Source organism: Indicator indicator, chromosome 11 (assembly GCF_027791375.1).
Source record: "Indicator indicator isolate 239-I01 chromosome 11, UM_Iind_1.1, whole genome shotgun sequence".
Lineage (NCBI taxonomy): Eukaryota > Metazoa > Chordata > Aves > Piciformes > Indicatoridae > Indicator > Indicator indicator.
Window position 1 is genome coordinate 189857 of NC_072020.1, and position 18131 is coordinate 207987.

The 18131-nt window shown below is 41.4% G+C and overlaps 1 protein-coding gene across 3 annotated transcripts in view; it reads right to left on the reverse strand.

Annotated features, from left to right (window-relative positions):
• Positions 1 to 9777, reverse strand: part of UBP1 (upstream binding protein 1) — a 29569-nt gene extending 19792 nt beyond the window's left edge. For all 3 annotated transcript variants that reach the window (XM_054385075.1, XM_054385074.1, XM_054385073.1), the window contains exons 1-3: positions 9665 to 9777; positions 1522 to 1673; positions 741 to 817 (exon numbers count right to left, since the gene is read on the reverse strand). In XM_054385075.1, the coding sequence (XP_054241050.1) occupies positions 741 to 817; positions 1522 to 1673; positions 9665 to 9777 (342 nt within the window). The remainder of the gene's footprint in view (positions 1 to 740; positions 818 to 1521; positions 1674 to 9664) is intronic.
• Between the last annotated feature and the right edge of the window lie 8354 nt (positions 9778 to 18131).

Sequence of the window (18131 nt, forward strand, 5' to 3'; positions counted from 1 at the left end):
TACAAAACCTATAGGCTAGCATAATATGCTTTCCAAATACCCTGGTAAGAAGCATGCTTGTAATACCTTCTTCTTTCTGCATGATCCTGTAGCTTCCTTCTACACCTTCTAGCTACTCAAAAAGGTCAACGAAATGGCTCGGAAGGCACTGGATACAACTAAGCATCTTAAGCTTTGCATAAAACAATTCAGTATTCACAACACACAAGGATTCTATGCATTGGGAATGCATATTCTTTATAGTCATATTTCCTTTAAAAAATATCACTGGTCCACACTCATTCTGAATACACATCTAATGACAGAGAAAACAATCAATAAATTGTACAGTCTTTAGACTGGATTTATCTCACCTAACTTTGGATACCTCATTTGGAGATTGCTGTTCATTGAGGAGGAAAGACACGGACACATTTAGTGGAGATTTATCTCAACTTAGATGAGACTCATAAAGGGTACATCAAGTGATTAGTTTGAGTTTAGCTACCTAAAATGAGATGAAATCAACCCATTGAGAAATGGGGAAATGCATACCTGTATACTTATAATCCATAGTAAACCTGAAATAAATCAAAACTAGGCATTAGGCTCCACTGTGGCCATTTTCTTTATTGGTCAGATTAGCTGGTCTACCTTCCTCCATGAATCAAGAGTACAATAAAAGGCTAAAACCTAATCTTTTTATATGTAAGCAGCAGCAAAGATTTTTCAGTAACACTATGCAGAGAACTTAAGCTCACCTTTACCAGTTTTCCATTGATCTCCGGTATGTCTCCAGCCTTTCGATTATCTAGCATCCGTATTTCATAGGACTGACCTTTTAGAGAAAAAAAGTTTGTATCAGCAGAAAAGTTGGAGCTCAAAGTTATTTTGTGTTTAATGTACTTCAATTAAGTTTTTAGCTCACCTTACATCAGGTTGCTCAGATCAAACGTAAATAGGAGCACAAAACTAGTCCTGCATTTTAGGATATTACTACCTGAAGTTCATCTCCTAAAATCTCCATCAGCCTGATTTTATTCAGGGAGGTGAGAAATGGAGAGGGGTAAAACACAGAGCAGGAAAAAAAAAATCCCAACAAACCAACCATGTAGTAGAAAGAAAAACCCCAGGCTCTAAAATGGAAATAGTGACAGACTATAGCTATGGGCCTGAGAGCTGGACTAGAGTAAGATATCCAGCCAGACTGGAGTACTAGAGAAAGATATCCAATGTCATTTTTGATGTGCATTTATTTTGCATGTACCCACATGTATCATGGAGTCATTTTGGAGAAGACCTTTAAGACAACATCCAATTATTATATAACTCTACAAAGTCTGGTGCTAAACCACGTCCTCAGCACCATATCTCACACCTCAAACGATGGGAATTCAACCACCTCCCTGGGGAGCCTATTTCAGTGCTTGAGAACCCTTTCAGGGAAGAACTCAAAACATGAAATACAGTTTCAGTTATAGACTTGCTCCACAAACTGCATTCATCTATAGTTATGTCTGCAACATGTATGCATAGACCAACCTTGATTCAAGTAGGTAAGAGTTTCATCATACAGTTTTACTGCTGGAGATGTCGCAGCACACATAACATACTGGAAAGGTGGATGTTTGGTCTCATTTTCTTGTGGAAGGCTGGAATCTTCTTGTTTGAAAATAGGCAGTGCCAAAACATCGCTGAAAAGAACAAACAAATAGCTTTGTAAAGTCTCACCTTAGCTGAAGTTAAAGGGGGAAAAGTTAGTTGTTACTTAAAAAACACAGTAGAATATATAAAAAATTGTGTCACTGAGTTTACTGGTGAAACCAATGTGAGCAGTATCCAAAACATTATCCATACAAATGTTAGGTTAGGATACATAAACAATGCTCTGCAACACAAGCAGACAAGAAAATCAGACACCACTTTGTGCTGATCCTCCTCTGAAAATTTAAACTTCAGTTCTTGTCTTCAGTGTTAAAAAAAATCAGTTTATTCTTCACTATTCACCTGTCAAAACAGGTAAGCCTGCCCAATACACACACAGCGGGGAGCCATGCATTCACTTTCTTCTTCAAAACCACATATTCCCTGAAGTAAGTTCCACTGTGAAAATCTTTCTCTTGATTTATAGCTAACCTATTAATTCTGCTGACAGTAAAGACTTAATCTTAGCTGCATTCCTTTAACAGTCACAAAGGAAGACAAGGTGAAATACCCACTTAAGAGAAGCAGAAACTCTTCAAGCAGCTTCCCGATCTACACAAAAGCAGCACTGTATCCAGAGGCAGAACAGAAAATTTCATAGATGGGTGGGCTGTTACTGGAGGATGACCTTAGAGAAACAACTAGATGCTTGGTGCCTTGATGTCAGCCAAAAGGTCAGCCCAACACGAAAGGTAGCACTGCAGCAAGCAGAGAGAAACAGGGTCCCAAGAAGGCCCACGCCACGAACCCATGCCCCAGGAACCCTTTGGCACACAAAACACCAATTCGTGTTATTATGACGAGGGACTTTAAAACGTAAAGAACACAGAAACAGTACCAATGTTTAAAATACACGCATATGAGTCAAAGTGCAACAAGGGAGGTGTGCAAAAAACCTGTAATTCCTGAATAAGTTCTGTAGCGCTTGCTTTCACACAAGATTAAAAAGACCCCTTTAGTGTATTTAAGAAAACTATCTTGCAAACCTCCATTTTTGCTCATCATTTAAAAATAAATATGTATCTGGTCTGGCTTAATTTGTGCCATAATTAATGAACTAAATTAACAGATACGACATTGGAAGCCAACAAATAAAGACAAATTGAGCCAGTTTTAAACCTGCTTTTGCTAAAACTTACCAGGTGGTAATGAGTGCCTGTCATTGTAAAAAAAAAAAAAAAAAAAAAAAGACATCCAACTCCTCCACCCTACAATTTAATTGTAAAGAGAGCACAATGCAGAATCTTAAACACCAGCATCTGAAAAAAAACCACCCCAGCTCCAGCAAAAAGCATGAGGCGAAACTAAGAATCTCCATTTATTTTCCTGTGTAGAAACACAGATTTTTCTTCATAAAGGGTACTGCTGGCTACCAGTACACTCCAAGGGAAGAGAGAAGCAATTTCAGCTTGAAACTCCTTACTAGATCATCTTTAAAAAACTACCGTTTAGAGAACATTTTGATTTGTTCTCTCCAAGAATGAAATATCCATGTTTTCATAATCATACACTTGTGCCCATCTAAAAGCAGATAAAAGCTACAGGCAGTTAAAAAGTCAATAGGGTATGAATAACTTATTTCAAATTCAGGTTTTAAAAAGTGTCAGTGATAAACGCTAACTGATCTAAACTATTAACTCCTCATAAATAACTGATCTGTCTCTCCTGACTTACAACAAGGAAGTTGCTATGAAGCCAGTGGTCTGCCCTTCAGTCACTGCTGTGCGGGAATGGAGGATGACCAACTTTATTCAATACCCCTGAGCCTATGGTTCACTAATGCAAAAGGTCTTCCAGGCAGCATTGGCACAAAGAATTTCTGCCATGCCAGCGGCTCCCTTCCTCCCCTTCTCCTCCACACAACATTTTTCTGGTCAGGATCTCTGTCAGGTCACAGCACAGCCCAAAGCAGCTACACTGAGGGTGGTAAAAAGCAGGTGATAACAGACTAACTGTAGAGAATCCCCCCTCCTCCCAAATATAACTAGAGGGCAGCCCATTTCCCTCCTCTGGAGTGACAGTAACAGGGATATAGGAATCAGAAGAAATTATTAACATCTATATTTACCTATGAAATCATTAGGAGCGTGCGTACTTGTGTTTGACAAACGCAAGAACACAAAGAGCATTCCTCCTAGTTCTTGCAGGCCAAAATCCCTTGTTGTTTATCCTGGTATTACTTCAAATGGGGACCACTTAAACATCACAGAGACAAGCGTTTTCTACAAAGTAAAATTCATTGCTCACACAGCACAGCTGCAGGAACTTTGTGAGATGTATTCACAATTCAGAGATGGAAACCAATGGCAAACAAATGGAATATTCGTAATAGTCCTCTTTAGTTAGACTAAAGAGTATCATGATAAAGTGCAGATAAATGATGCCATTATGTAGCTCACATTCCTAAAAACTAGAGATACCCTGAGTGACAAGACTTTTTATCACCTCTAATTTAATACTGATTCTATTACAAGACCAAAGAGCTCCCCACCCTGAGAAGGTCAGTTTCAGCTTTTTTCCTCAGATCTAATACAACTTCTACATTTATAAAAAGTCAATGGACTGGAAATGCAAATCATCTACCCTTCAGTAAACCACTGGCAGCCTCCATGCTCAAGTGTACTTCAGCACCCTTCAGTCATAGTCCTCCTTGACTGGTGAAATCTGATTCATGATGGCCCAGCACAGATGAGTGATGAGCACTTCTTGACACCTTTGCTGAGATTATTTAACATGGCAAAGAACCTCCTACACAAAATACAGCAGCCACTAGCAGTTGCCCAGATGGATGCAAAGTAATAGCTACTGTTAAAATTATTTCAGGCTACAGGAGAAAGAGCTTTAAGGGACTGATGCGTTTCTCTTTCTGATGCTGATAACTTTTGATCTTGTGCAGTAAGTTACTTCACTCGTCTCACCTAAGTGAACTTTGGACTTTGAGCTATAAATAAATAGCAAGGTTTTGAAGCAGCAGCAGCATATTTTGATAGAGTTTTTGCTATCATTTGAAAAAGTAGATCTATCAGGGTTTACTTTCCTAACAGAAAGAACTATAAGATAAAGTTTTTGAAGCTGTTTCAGTAAAAGAAGTCTTATCTTGGTTCCACACAATTTGTCATCTCAAGCATTCACCTGATATTCTTTCTTCCTAAAGTGAGCAGAAAGTTTTCCAGAAAAACAAACAGAAACAGTCTTCATTATATACCAATAGAACTGCACATGTGAAACTTCACCATATAGAACAGGAAAGCTTTGAAAAGAAAGCCAGGTGAATGTAACACTTGAAGCAAAGAATCCAGTAGGATGGATCACATGTGATTAGCTATCCTAGTCTATATGAGCATAGTACAAACAGACCAAGAAAAAAAAATTACCCTTCCGACATGTGTTTATCAGTCACAAAATCACCTTCCAAATACAAAACCCTCTTCTCTTTTTCTGAAGTATTAAAAAAGAAAAAAAAAACAACAAAAGTCCACAAAACAAATACAAACTCCAAGCTAACTGGGGTCATGAAAGAGCCTCCTGTTCTTCCAAAAATGTCATAAAAAAATAGAAGTGATGTTCCATCAATCACCTGCCTTATCTGTCTTCTGGATTGTATACTTTTGGGTGTGAGTACTAAAACATCCCAGAACATGCAGGTCTTTTGAAATTTTAAAGCATGGTTTACAAGGACAAATACCTTGAGAAAAAATTTTCTCAGGTGGTATTTGAATTAAGAGTTATGATCTCAAAGTCAAGCTCTGCACTATTAAGAGGTGTGAACAAATCATAGTAAGAGAACAGGAAAGCTCGTACTTCCAAACACCTTCCCTGTGTCCACAAAACCAAGTTTGGTGCAAGATGAGACCCCTGGAAGTAGCTGCTGGAAAACAACTCTCTGTGAAGTAGTTGTTAAAACAGGCGCAAATGTAATGCTGCTCCTGGGAATCCTACAACCTATCCCCATCCAATGGAACTTCAGCTGGTTAAAGAAAGGCCTCCAAATATGGGGAGTCTGGTACAAACTTCAACAAACAGCCAAAGCAAGTACAAAAAGTCCACCACCAAAACCTGTGTATTCCCAAGCTCCTGAAGTTACAAAGAAAAAGCTGTAATAGCATTTGCTCACAGTTGCAATCCTGTGGTTCTCCATCCACTCCTCCAACACAGGGATGTCAGGTGCTGCTATAGCTTACAGCAGCTGCAGTACAGATTGCTCCTAAGCGGGACTAACACACAACGCATAAAACAAGGGTAAGTTTGCTGCCCTGCTCTTGGTCTCACGCATCCATCCACCTTGAGAGGTGACAGGGGACAGAGAAGACAATTATGCAATGTGAAGTCTTTCCCTTAACAATTCAACTGGTCTCAACTTTTTGAAATGCATTCACATGTTCAGCTAGGAAGAAAAAAGCCCAACCAACCCAAAACATAATGTTAGTGATCCAAAGCATAAGGTTTGCCTTTCAACGTGTTTTATCTGTGGTAACAAAGTGAGGAGGTTTACGTTCGTAGATTTTCTTTTTCCTCAAATGCCTATTTCCTGACAAGTGTTTGCATGTTTTTGCCTGCATAACAAACAACAAACAAGCTCCATTTCTAATCAGTAGATAAAAATTTATTTTACAGAGTCTATATATCACTTTATTTTTACAACAGTGCAATACACAAAAATAGAACAGACTGCTGCAACAGAAGCTTTCAAATGTATTCTGCAGGAAATACTGTGTACATATTAAACAAACAAACAAAAAACTCCTCTGACAAAAAACCAACATAATAAGCTACAGCCTTTGAAGCGTGGGAGGCATGAGAGGAGCCATAAACAGTCCTTTAGCCTGTCAGAAAGTAATAGCAGCTGCAATGAAAACAGGGCCCGAATGAGGTAACTCCATTCTTGTCTTCCTGCACAGCAACTATAAAGTTAAGACAGTAACTACCACGACCCAACCATGTTCATCAGAAACTTAAAAATAACATCAGTGCACAATACCTGTTAGAAGAAATCACTCTCCCTCTCATCAGCTGCAAACAAAGCTGTAAGTTGTCAGAGTGGTCTTCCAAACCTAAGAGACCACCTTAGGAGTTAGTTCAGCCTAAAGCCTTGGAGAAGAGTTGATCACAAGGTTCCCTCACCATCCCTCTCCACGGCACCCTAAGGAAACAAGATGGACTGCAGTAGGTTTCTGTTTCCTTAGCCAAGGCAGCAGCCAGCTCCACTCTCCACAGACACTCCAAGTGTTTGGGAGATGCAGCAGAGTCAAGCTGACTCGATTCTCCCAAAACAGAGGATTATCTGGATTTGGTTTTGTACAGGTTTTCCTGTTTCAGAAACAAGAGTTGCCTTTTTCAATTTAGTTTAATGACCTTCAGGTTTTAATTCAGAAATCTATACCAAAATAGCTAATCCTGAAATAATCCTCAAGTTCCCCAATGATGGGCTTCAATTTTAGCACTACAAATACCAATGGAATTGAAAGCATTTAAATAAACCCATACACTAAGCTCCCTAACTACACATCAACACCAGATTATTAAGGTGCTTGTCCTTGTATTAATGCCCATTTAACTTAAACAAATTCATTAATCAAATATTTACCTCAAGCTACAAAAAGCTGAATTCTGCTGAGAAATGTTAGACATTTCCTAAAAACGTATCTTTTAAATCAAACATCTTCCATTCTTTGAGTTCATAGCAGTGGCAGGTGGTTCCCAAAATTACATGTTTCTTGCTGTGTTACAGGGGATATTGTGATGGATTTGCAAGAAAACACTGTGAGAGTCTTAAATCTACACAATGGTATCCTTACCAACTGAACAACAATAGTCAAATCTCTCAGTCACTAAAGGTACTATGTTTTGATACAGGTTTCCAGCATGGGCCAGATACTTAATACATCAATAATTATCATCAATTGAACTGAATTTTGTGTTTATAGGCAGTTTCTTATGGCATAAGAAGACATTAGAACAGCAACTGGAAAAACTGACTTTGAATATTTTAAGGAATTTTTTTTTAAAACCATTTGAATCTGCAGAGACATTTTGTCCAGGCAGCTTCTTTTTAAAAAACACTCCAGTTACAGGTCAACAGGCATGAGCAATTCTGCTCACATGAATAAAGAGAGGAGTAATGCTTCTACTTCAGGGCACCAACTGATCATCAGCTCAAGGAAGCATCAACTATGTTATATACAACCCTAACAGGTGAAAGGATTATCTGCAGGCCTCCCTAACAACACACAGCAGCATTTAGCTTGGGGAAATCTCCCATCATTCTTCTCTGGACAGTGTTTTTTTTTTCTTCTATCATTTTTTTGAAAGGAGTGACAAGGAAGTAGCTTTTAATGGCACACAGAAGAGTGACAGAGCAGTATCTTCACTCCTCATGCTATGTCACTTTTGTTTTCCCTTCTCACATCACTTATCAAGCAACGATTTCCCTAAAGTAGAAATTTAAGCAATACATGTAATACATAGCTTGCTGAAATTACTCTGAAACCAGCCAACGCTAATCGCAATTAGGTGATCCCTTTAACTATGTGATCAAAGTTACAATATTAGTATGTGTTCCAAAAATACTTGCATCCTATCACAAAGCATGCAACAAAACTTAAGACTGTTGTTTACCTTTGCTTTAGAATACTAATTCCTTAGAGCTATTTTTAACACTATAACTCTGTGGCAATTCAAAATCTAATAGAGAGGTATGCAGACCATTGAATGGTTTGGGTTGGAAGGAACTTTTAAAGGTCCAACTACTGTAACTGAAAAAACACTTAGGATTGCTGCCCACCATAAAAGGACATTACTAGCAAAGACAGAATCTTTTCTATAGATATTATCAGGAAAAAATAAAATTCTTGAAGCTTTAACAAACTAGACAATGTGCATTACTAGGAGGAGAAATGAGGTCCACAAAAAGAAAGGGAAATCTTTAAGCCATCACAGTCAAAGCTCAAGAGTTACTATAAAAAGTCCCTATCAAGAGCTAAATTATCACAGAGAAGGAAGAACAGCTCCTGAACACAAACATGCACTATCCATTGGTGTTTGCATGAGGAAAAGATAACCAGAAACTGAGTGATGCCCTCCAAATTCCAGGTAGCCTTGACAATGAATGCATCCGCCTTACAGGCTAGGCCATCAAAACTATCAAACAGTAGGGTTTCACTTGTCCAGACTCTCAAAATACTAATCCTGCTGGAAACTGCCTCACAGTGGCTCCAAAGCAGCTTCTCTTTTTCATGCTAAAAAGTCACTCAAAAATCCACAACTGAGATAAAAGACTTACTTCAAACAAATACAGTTTTATCTTAACTTTCCAAAAGCACACTCAAACGCTACTTAAACACTTTACCACAAAACCTGGAGAACAATCAAAAGATAAAGAAACTGCCAAGCTGATTAAGAACCGAAGCTACATAGTAAGAAAACAACAAACCCCCAAACAAATAAACAAAAACAAGTCACTAAATGCTACACCGAAATATGAAAAAATAAACAGGCTGAATAAAGTACAACCATGCTACTACCCCATTAAATACCACCAATTTTACTTGATCGAGAAATAACGTATTTTAAACGTTAAAACAATCACCGTTTCTTATGAAACAATTATGTTCGCCAAACCGAGGATGACCACCTTCTTGAGACATGTTATCTAGTTAAACAACTAAGAACCAGAAAAACATATGATTTTTAGGGTAGATGGTATGCGCAGTGTGAAGGCACCCCAGCCCAAGGTGCTGCACGCCCTTTCAGGAGGCTATTTGCCAGCAGCAAGAGCGGGCAGGGCGGGGGACTCGCGGGAGCAACTCCCTCAAGCCATGTGGAGCCGTACTAGGGAAGATCGACGCTCAGGAGAGAGCGAGGCGGCCTCCGCCACACGCTCGCTTCTCGGGAAAAGCCTTGGGAAACCGGAAGGATTAAAAAAAAAAAAGAAAAAAACTCCAGGCCGATCGGACGCGATACCACCCCCCTCCGGCTTAGTTACCTCATGCTGTAGGCACCAGCTCCCAGCTCCTGCCCGATACCAGAGAGGCTGGCGTCGAAATCGTGCACCAGCCCAGACTCGATCACTTCATCCATCTTCAGCACCCACGCCATATTCCACCGCCCCCCGCGCTCCCGCGACGCCGCGGGAGGAGCCGGACGGGGAGGAGCTGCTCGGCCCCGGAGCCGCCGACTGCCTCCGGCGGCGCCGGGATAGAGTGAAGGGCAGGAGGAGGGAGGGGAAAAAAATGCGTATAGGGTATGGGAAAGGGGAAGTCCGCGTTCAGCCCTTGGGGGGCCCTTTCCCCACGGGGTGACTAGGGCGCGGGGTCCCTCTCAGCATCCTGCACTCGCCCGGCCGCTGTGGGGGGCTGGGGATCGGGCGGCCACCTCCTCCTCCTCCTCTTCTGCTGCGCCCTTTCCCGCCGCCCCCGACTGGACGCTGCCCACGGCCGCCGCTGCTTCTGCCACCGCCCGAGCTCCGACCCAACCCAGCGGCGCCTCCCACCGCATCATTCACAGGGCGGGGGAGGCTGCGGCGGCAAGCAACAGCAGCGTGGACACCCGCGAGGAGCCGCCGCCGCTCGCCTCGCGGGGCTGTAACTCCGCTCACGCCAACATGGCGACTACTTCCACCCCCAAGCGGCTGCCGGGGCAGTGCCTTCCCGCGCTCTGGGTCGCCGATTGGCTGCTCGCTGCCACAGGATCCAATCAGAGGAAGGCGGGGAGGAGTATGGGGAGAGGCAAGCCAATGAGCGGGTATTTCCTCACGCGAGGTGACGTCAGGGGGTACCAGGGCCCAGCGTGCACTGCAGCGGTGCGCTTCCTTCCTGCCCCGGCCTCGTGGCATGCTGGGAGCGCCCTCCCCGGAAGCGGAAAGCGGACAGAAAGTGACGTCATGACGCAATTTCGTCTCCGACCGTCGGCTGGCAGGGGCGGGGCTGGGTTGGGACTGATAAAGGTCCGGTTTCTTCACCTGACCTCAGATCTGGTCTGGGACAGCTGCTTGTGGTTCTTGCCCTTGTGGGCTATTGCTGTACACAGCCCTTAGGGAAAGGGTGGTCCCCTATCTTGCAGTTTATAAAATACAGGAAAGCCGGGCCCACCCCAATCTGCAGTGAGAGGGGACGTCTTCATGTAGAAAATGGTTCCAGGGAGGGTGTTTCTACTACACCTCTCTGCACAACCTCAGTGTAAAAAAAAAATCCTTCCTTCTACCTAAACCTCCCCTTGTCCAACTGCAACAGACTCTGCTAAAATAGATTATTTCAAACTTTCATATAGGCTCCCTTTAAGTATTGAAAGGCCACAAAAAGGTTTTCCCCAAGTACCAAAAACAGCTGTGTCCTGCCATCCCAACCTAAAGGCAGGTGTTCAGAAGTGTGTAGGAAGAGTACCTTCAGACAGACTTACATAAGGGTGGGGAAACAAGCAAATAGAAGTAATGAAGAAAGATAAGGATGCGGTAAAAATGGGTCCTGAGAAAAATCAGGAGGTGCCACACTTCCTCTGGGCTGAACAGAGGCTGAGGAAGGTGTAATAAGTAAGAAAAGAGTTATTTGCTAATTATATAGTGGTGAGCTTAAAATGTAAAAAAGAATGCTTGTTTTTGTAGAGGTTTAGTTACAATCTACTGCTCTGTATAGCATCAGGGCCCTATGACATAACCCCTATATCTTATCTTGACTGGTTTGTGCCAAGCTAGGTAGCGGTACCAGGCACAAGGATGAATAACATATAGTACTACGTGATGTATTAACTGAGCATGTGCAAAGACCAGGATCAGAAGGGGGACATCTGAGCAAGACCATCAGCTTTCATTGTAAAAGACCCGATTGGATACATCTGAATGAGCAATAAAAATGAACTGATAAGGAACTGATAAGAAACTGCTAATGGTGCGAAATTCACACACCATAAAAAGGGGCCCCAGGGTCTGGTCAGTGTGTCTCGGAGGAGGGGCAGGAGAACCACTCCCCCTCCCCAGATGCCCAGCGCTGCTTTTACTTATTTTACTCAAAAATAAAATATCCTCATTCTTAAAATTGTAAAGTGTGTGAGGATTATTTATAACAGAAGGGAGGTGTGAAAGGACATCCTCACCTTCCTTTGCTCTTTGGCTCCATTTGCATTGGGAACCGTATATGTCACTTCTAAACAGGATTACGTAAAGGAACTCCAGCACCCATTCACTGACAGAACTGATGGATGTAATGGATTGATTTCTACAACTCCACTGCAGTTTCACACTTTGGAACCCAACTATAACCTCAAATAGTTTTGTTCGTTCATCTTGTTTGTGTTTTAACCTAAACCATGAACATTTCTTACAAGAACATGCTACTCCACAACTCTGTAGGAGCAGCAGTAATGCTGTGGTACAGCAATAGGTGTGAGATTTTACCATGTCAAGGTAGGTAATCAGACACTATCATGTTCACATATGTAGTATTTAGCCAAAATGTAATAAGCTAAAGAGTGAACCACACTATAAGTTGAAGCTCAGTTAACATCTAGATTATCTGGAATTTGTAGGCCTAGCTCTTACCAAAGCATAATATTTTTTAACTATAATACAATTCTGAATACTGGACACAAATAATACTTCAGTCATGAAAAGGCAAATTGGGTCCATAACTTACAGGAATCGGCTGATGCAATAAGCTACATACTGCATCAGAATTTCAATGCAAGGCATTTAGCCACTGTGCCGGGATTGATAGTGCAAGCAGCCCATACTCCTGATCCTGCAGATCAGCTGAGCTTCAGCAGATAATGGAGAATATGAAACATCAAGGTATTTGTAAATCTGTATTGCATCACATAAACAGAGTATTAGCTACAGATTGCAAAAGTAATTTGGAAAGGAAACAAAAAGTTAACACATCTGTGAACATTATTCTAACCAGTAAAACATTCCTGCCAGTGACTAGCACACACACATGGTGGCATGGTTTGTAAAAATTGTGGAGCTATAGTAAAGCAAATCTCCACTATGTTGACTGAACTGCTCAAACTATTCTCAAAGGGTCTATGGCACCAACTCTGCTTGAAGGCTTCACCTTGTGAATTAAATGCAAAGCCTACAGAGTTTGTATTCTTGTGTATTAGAACATTACAATTGTTATCAAAGATCAGCTCTGTTCTTTTCTTACCGTAGGTAGCTGCTGTTACTGTTGGGATATTGGTGATGGTGATAATGTTCAGTCTGGCTGTGCCAGAAAAGCATTTTGGGATGAGATGAAGTGTTGTGCTCAGCTAAGAAGTGGTCACTGCAGCAGTGGGAGAGAGAGAAGAGAAAACACACATTCAGGTTAAAGTTGTAGTTGGGTTCTGCTCATACCTTTACACATAATTGCTGCCAGCAAGTTTGCTGGCATTGCTCTCTGAAACCTGCATAAACGTGACTGACTGAAAAGAAAAAAGGTGGAATATACAATGACCTCTTTAAGGCAAGCAAGAGAGCTCAGTAGCATTCAAGGTGCACCTCTTTCCCTTCTACCTCCATTCTCTACTAGCTCAAGTGGCAGGCTACTACAGAGTACAACTTGATAGTTACCTTTTTGCTTTTAAAGAAGATTCTTCAAAGAACACCAAATAGTGCTGCTCAATCCTGCCAAGACTGTTACACTTGGAAATAAAAGAACGCACACATGCAAAAACCTCATCTGAAAAGAGTTACCTGCAGAGGGCATCCATTCTGCTCGAGATAGAAAGGACTACTGAGAAATAGTAATAGTAACTCTCTGTTCTTCTGTTTTGTTTTGTTTAATTTGGTTTGTTATACATTTGTTTGTTTGGTTTATTTTTAAATACCACCTGCAAACAAGCACACATTACTTCTCTGCAATTTACTCTATAAAAAGATACTTTCAAAAATGCTGCAACATTGTGACAAGCTATAAAAATCAGAACATCAAAGAGCAAGTTTCTAGCAAAAAAAAAGTGATTCCTTATTAGAGTGAGATCAATATGCAGCAGTCAGAAAAACTTCAAATAAACAACATTTTATTAGGATTTTTTTTTGACAGCCTAAGGCAATTCTTTAACTTACCATTCTTATTCATCAAGCAACAGAAACAAAAAAGCAAAAGTCAGAATAATAATAGAAGAGGAATTGTACATATGGGAAAAGAAACACATACCCACAACGATGCTGTCTGGAAAAGCAGACAAGAATTGGGACTGCTGGCTTAGTGATTCTCAGTGATTCCTCTCTTCCAACAGACACCTAAGTACCTCAAGGAGGGCTGTCATGAAAGACCTGCTTGTATCTGTGGATTGATCTTTGCTCCAGCAAGGATCTGGATGGAGGAGTCTTTTCAGGGTTCATTTTTCCCAATACATGTCTATATGCAGCTGAACACTCGTAATAGGCACCCTTGTAGCAGATTGAAAGGGCTGCATGAGTCCCAGTGATCACTGCTGCATTTTAAAACTTAATCTGGTCTCAGTGACTGGAAGAACATATCCTGTTACCCAGTCTGCTCCATCTTCTGGTAGGTTCTACAGTAAAAATCATCCCCTCTGCAGCCTTAGACTCAGGCAAAGGCAAACGTGCACAGGATGTTGAATTTGGAAGCCCCATTTTCCTTTGCAGTAATTATTCTCAAGAAAAGGACTACATATCCCTCAGACCATTTTCACAGTCTTCCTTTAGGGCTGACATGAGAATCTCACATGGAGGTTGGGCTTCTGTTTTGTTCCCTGACTTGTATTTCTAGTAAGTGGAAAGAGTAAAACCACAGATTCCCCCTGACTTGAGCTTTCAGTCCCTACCACAGAATGGCTCCTACTCCTCTGTGTGTATCCCACATAGACCCTGTGGCTTAAAACGTTCAGGCACTTCCCTCCCCCAGGTGGCCTGTTGCTTCTAGAGATACTGGTTTGTCAAAGTGCAGGTGGGAACACTGCAGTTTTGATCAGCCTGTTTTTGTGAAGCCCAGCAGAGAACATGAGAGCAAAAGCAGCTGAAATGCCCAGACAAATCCATAGCCTATTTTCTTTATGTCTGTGTAGACACACGTGTACATCTGCATGTGAATACTAAGAAACTGTACTCCTGGGTTTCCTCTTTAGCACAGCAGACTTTGCTACTAGCCCTTTTAGAACTGATTTTTATATTTTTAAGTAACACAACATTTCAGAAGTCCTAGATTTGTTCTGATGTCAAGATAAGTTGCTGTTGCTGGAGATAACCATCCCAGGGCATCCCAGACAAGGAGATGCCAATTAAGCTACTGGCCAGGGCTTACCTGCTATGTTTCAAGGGTGGATAGTGAGCAAGAGCCATTAGGCCTTAGTGCTTTAGCTCTGATTTCAGTCCTCCCGGTCATTAACTTGCCTAGCTGTTAACAAAGCTTTGACTCAGTATCCTGACTAAAGTAGCAGGTCCTGATAAAACACAGGTGCATCACAGCAAGTGTACCCATTCAATCTCCTATCTTCGGTTCTTCAAGTGTTATGTTCATGCAGACTAAAAATAGCTGAGTCATTGACTCTATCCCCAAATCAGGTGTCTATTAGCAGAGAAAGGTGAAATGATGAAGGCAATTCTGATCTCCAAGTACCTGCTTCCTACAAAAGGCAGAAGTTTAAGGCCTGTGCTACAGGTTCCCCTCATATTATGCAAACTATTTCACACTTGAGAGAGCACGGCCACAAAAGCTGCTGCTACAAACCATCATATCCCATTGTGACCACTGTTCCTGGGTAGTGAAAAAGAAGCAAAGCAACCCCAAATCTTAGGAACTTCAATGCAAAGGCACTGTGGAAGAGGAAAATCTGTTTCCCCTCCAAGGGTTGATAAGATGCTTATGACTCACAGCAGCTCTGAGTTCCTTGTATGGAAAGGAGTAGATAGAACATGTAGAAAAGATGCCATTATTCGAACTGAACATAAACACTACCAAGAAGAAAAAAAAAAGTATTTTTTCTTCTTTTTACAATCCTGTGTTTTGACTGATCTTTGATTCAAACAGTATATGGGAAAAATTAAGTACAGTGTACCTTAGTTGTTTAAATGAGGATAAACCTCCCAGGTTCTACTTAATTCTGGTATTTTGCCTCATGAAGCACTGTATATTCACCACACCCATGCCTGCTGCCCTTGACTAACCTCTAGGCATAAAGGTTACATGCGGTTACAGAGTCTTGCAAGTTTGGGGACAAATAAGGTGACTTTTTTTACCTCACACTGTTTATTGTTAAAGGGCTATGTTTGTTTCTTGCTTTATGATCTGCCCAGTAATTACTAAAACAGATCTCAGCAAAGAACTGTATACACAAGCAACAAGACATTATTTATTTAAAACATTTCTTGCTCTAAGGCTTGTGTATGGCATGCAAAGTCCAACCTGAAATTTAAGGGGGAGAGGCTCATACTTTGCTGATGGGTGGATCTGCACCAAAGTCCTTAACATATGGTGCATGAAAACTTCGTTGGATTTTCCTTTGAGCAGGGTTCAAAATGATGAGGTTGCCTAAGGAACCAAGGAGTTAATCTTTTGTATAGTGATCAGATTTCCTCATTTCATTTTCTGATTGCCCCTCTGAGAATGACAACAAATGCCCTGACATATTAATATTGTAATTGGCTACATACACAGTATGTCAACTTTGCTCTTCCTTTTTTAGCAAGTAAAAATTATTCTACAGACAACACCAACTCTCCTACATAGTTAGTGGGACTCTATTCATTGCTGCTACTATAATGAACACTGACAGGTAACAATCACTTCTGCATGTGGCCTATCACTGTGCTGACTTGAGCTCTCCACAGGTCTCCCAACATAGTAAGAACTGACCCAGCCAAGTCTTATTGTCTGGTCACGTGAAGGTGGCCAAAGCCCAATCTGTGAACAGCAAGATACCATGTCTGCGAAGTGCAGTAAGGGATTACTGCAGTATCTGCCCGCTCTCCATATCCACCTGCCACCTTCACTCTGGAGCACTGGATGTTTTTAAGGAAACCCAACATTGACCTGCTTAATGCTGAAGCACTGTAAGGTCTGCTGTATTTACCAGTCCTTCTGCGATACAGAAGTACTCTTGGGAAGCAGGAGCGACAATAAGAGGAAAGAGGAAACAGGAAAAGCCATGAAGAACCTTTTTAAACGTCCTAAATGGAAACAGAAGTCATAGGATGCTAACAGCACAGACAAGGCAGCACATCATGAGATACCTGACCAGAATGGCACCCTACTTGATGTCTAACAGTACTTAGAACACTGAATACTTCGTTTCTCACAATTGATTTGATGAAATACATTAGGTATATAGCAGACTGTGCACTTGGACTTGCTTTAATGTCTCCTTGATAGAAGACACTCTAATAACTAACTTTATATGTCAAAGTGAAATATGGATTGCTTCCAATGATCAAGTGGCAGCTGGAAAAAAAAAACCAAAGCACTCTGGCTTTTTCTGAAACATGCAGGGTATGCTCCTTTCCTCAAAGGATGCACTCTCTTTTTGGGTGCTCTTGCTGTCTAGTTATTCCCTCCACAGTCAGATAAATCACTTCTGAATCCAAGAGGATGTGATTCAAGTACCAAGTCTGAACTGAGGAATAATGTCTTACTGACTTTGTATCTAATGGGATGGAGGCATGGTAGCTATTACCTTTGCTTTCTTCTGTTTCTTCTGCTCCCTTTTAGGAAGACTGCAAGGCCCGCAAAGGAATCTATCACATGGAAGTCATCTGTAGGCATCAAGTGGTTTAGAGAGCAACACTGACCAGAGAAAAATGTTGTTTAATCCATCACATCATACCCGAATCAAAACTTACCAGGTTTATACTGCTGTGGCAAAGGATGAGGTTGTTTGGGGACATTTGTATAGAAGATTCAAAAGTCTGCTAAGATGGACAAGTTCAGGTGTTTTTCTGCTATGCTGTGTGAGTATTTGGTAGCCTAAAACTCAGTGTCTGGACTGCCAGCCTGCTGTGGCAGTGTAGGCATCCGTCTTCTGACACAAGCAGGCAGCTGCGCTCCTTCACTTCCTCATGGACAGAGTCCCCAGACTGCAGCCTCTCAGGCAGCTTTGGTACCCTGCCAGCTCTAGCACTTACTAGCATTGGGTTGCCTTGGCTTTGTGGACAAAATCCTCCAACACCAGTGTTTTCCTCTTAATTCCCAATGCAGAAAACAAGACATTCCATATTCCAAGAAAATCTCCTTCCTCAAAACAACACACATGGGACTGTTGAAATTTTTACAAGCAAGAGCTGCAACTCACAGGGAGTTAAAATAAGAGTATGCACCATGACTCTCTTCTCATACTTTTTTAACTAAATCTTCTTGTCTTCCACTTCATGAGCAGGGCAGACATCGTTCTTACACAGTTGAAGAAGCAGTGGCTCCTTAGTAGATTTCTGATACCACAGCAGTTATTTCTGAGGAAGGTTTTAGAAACTTTTGTCTGACAACTTGTGAACAACCAGGTAACATCCAATAAATATTCCTCCT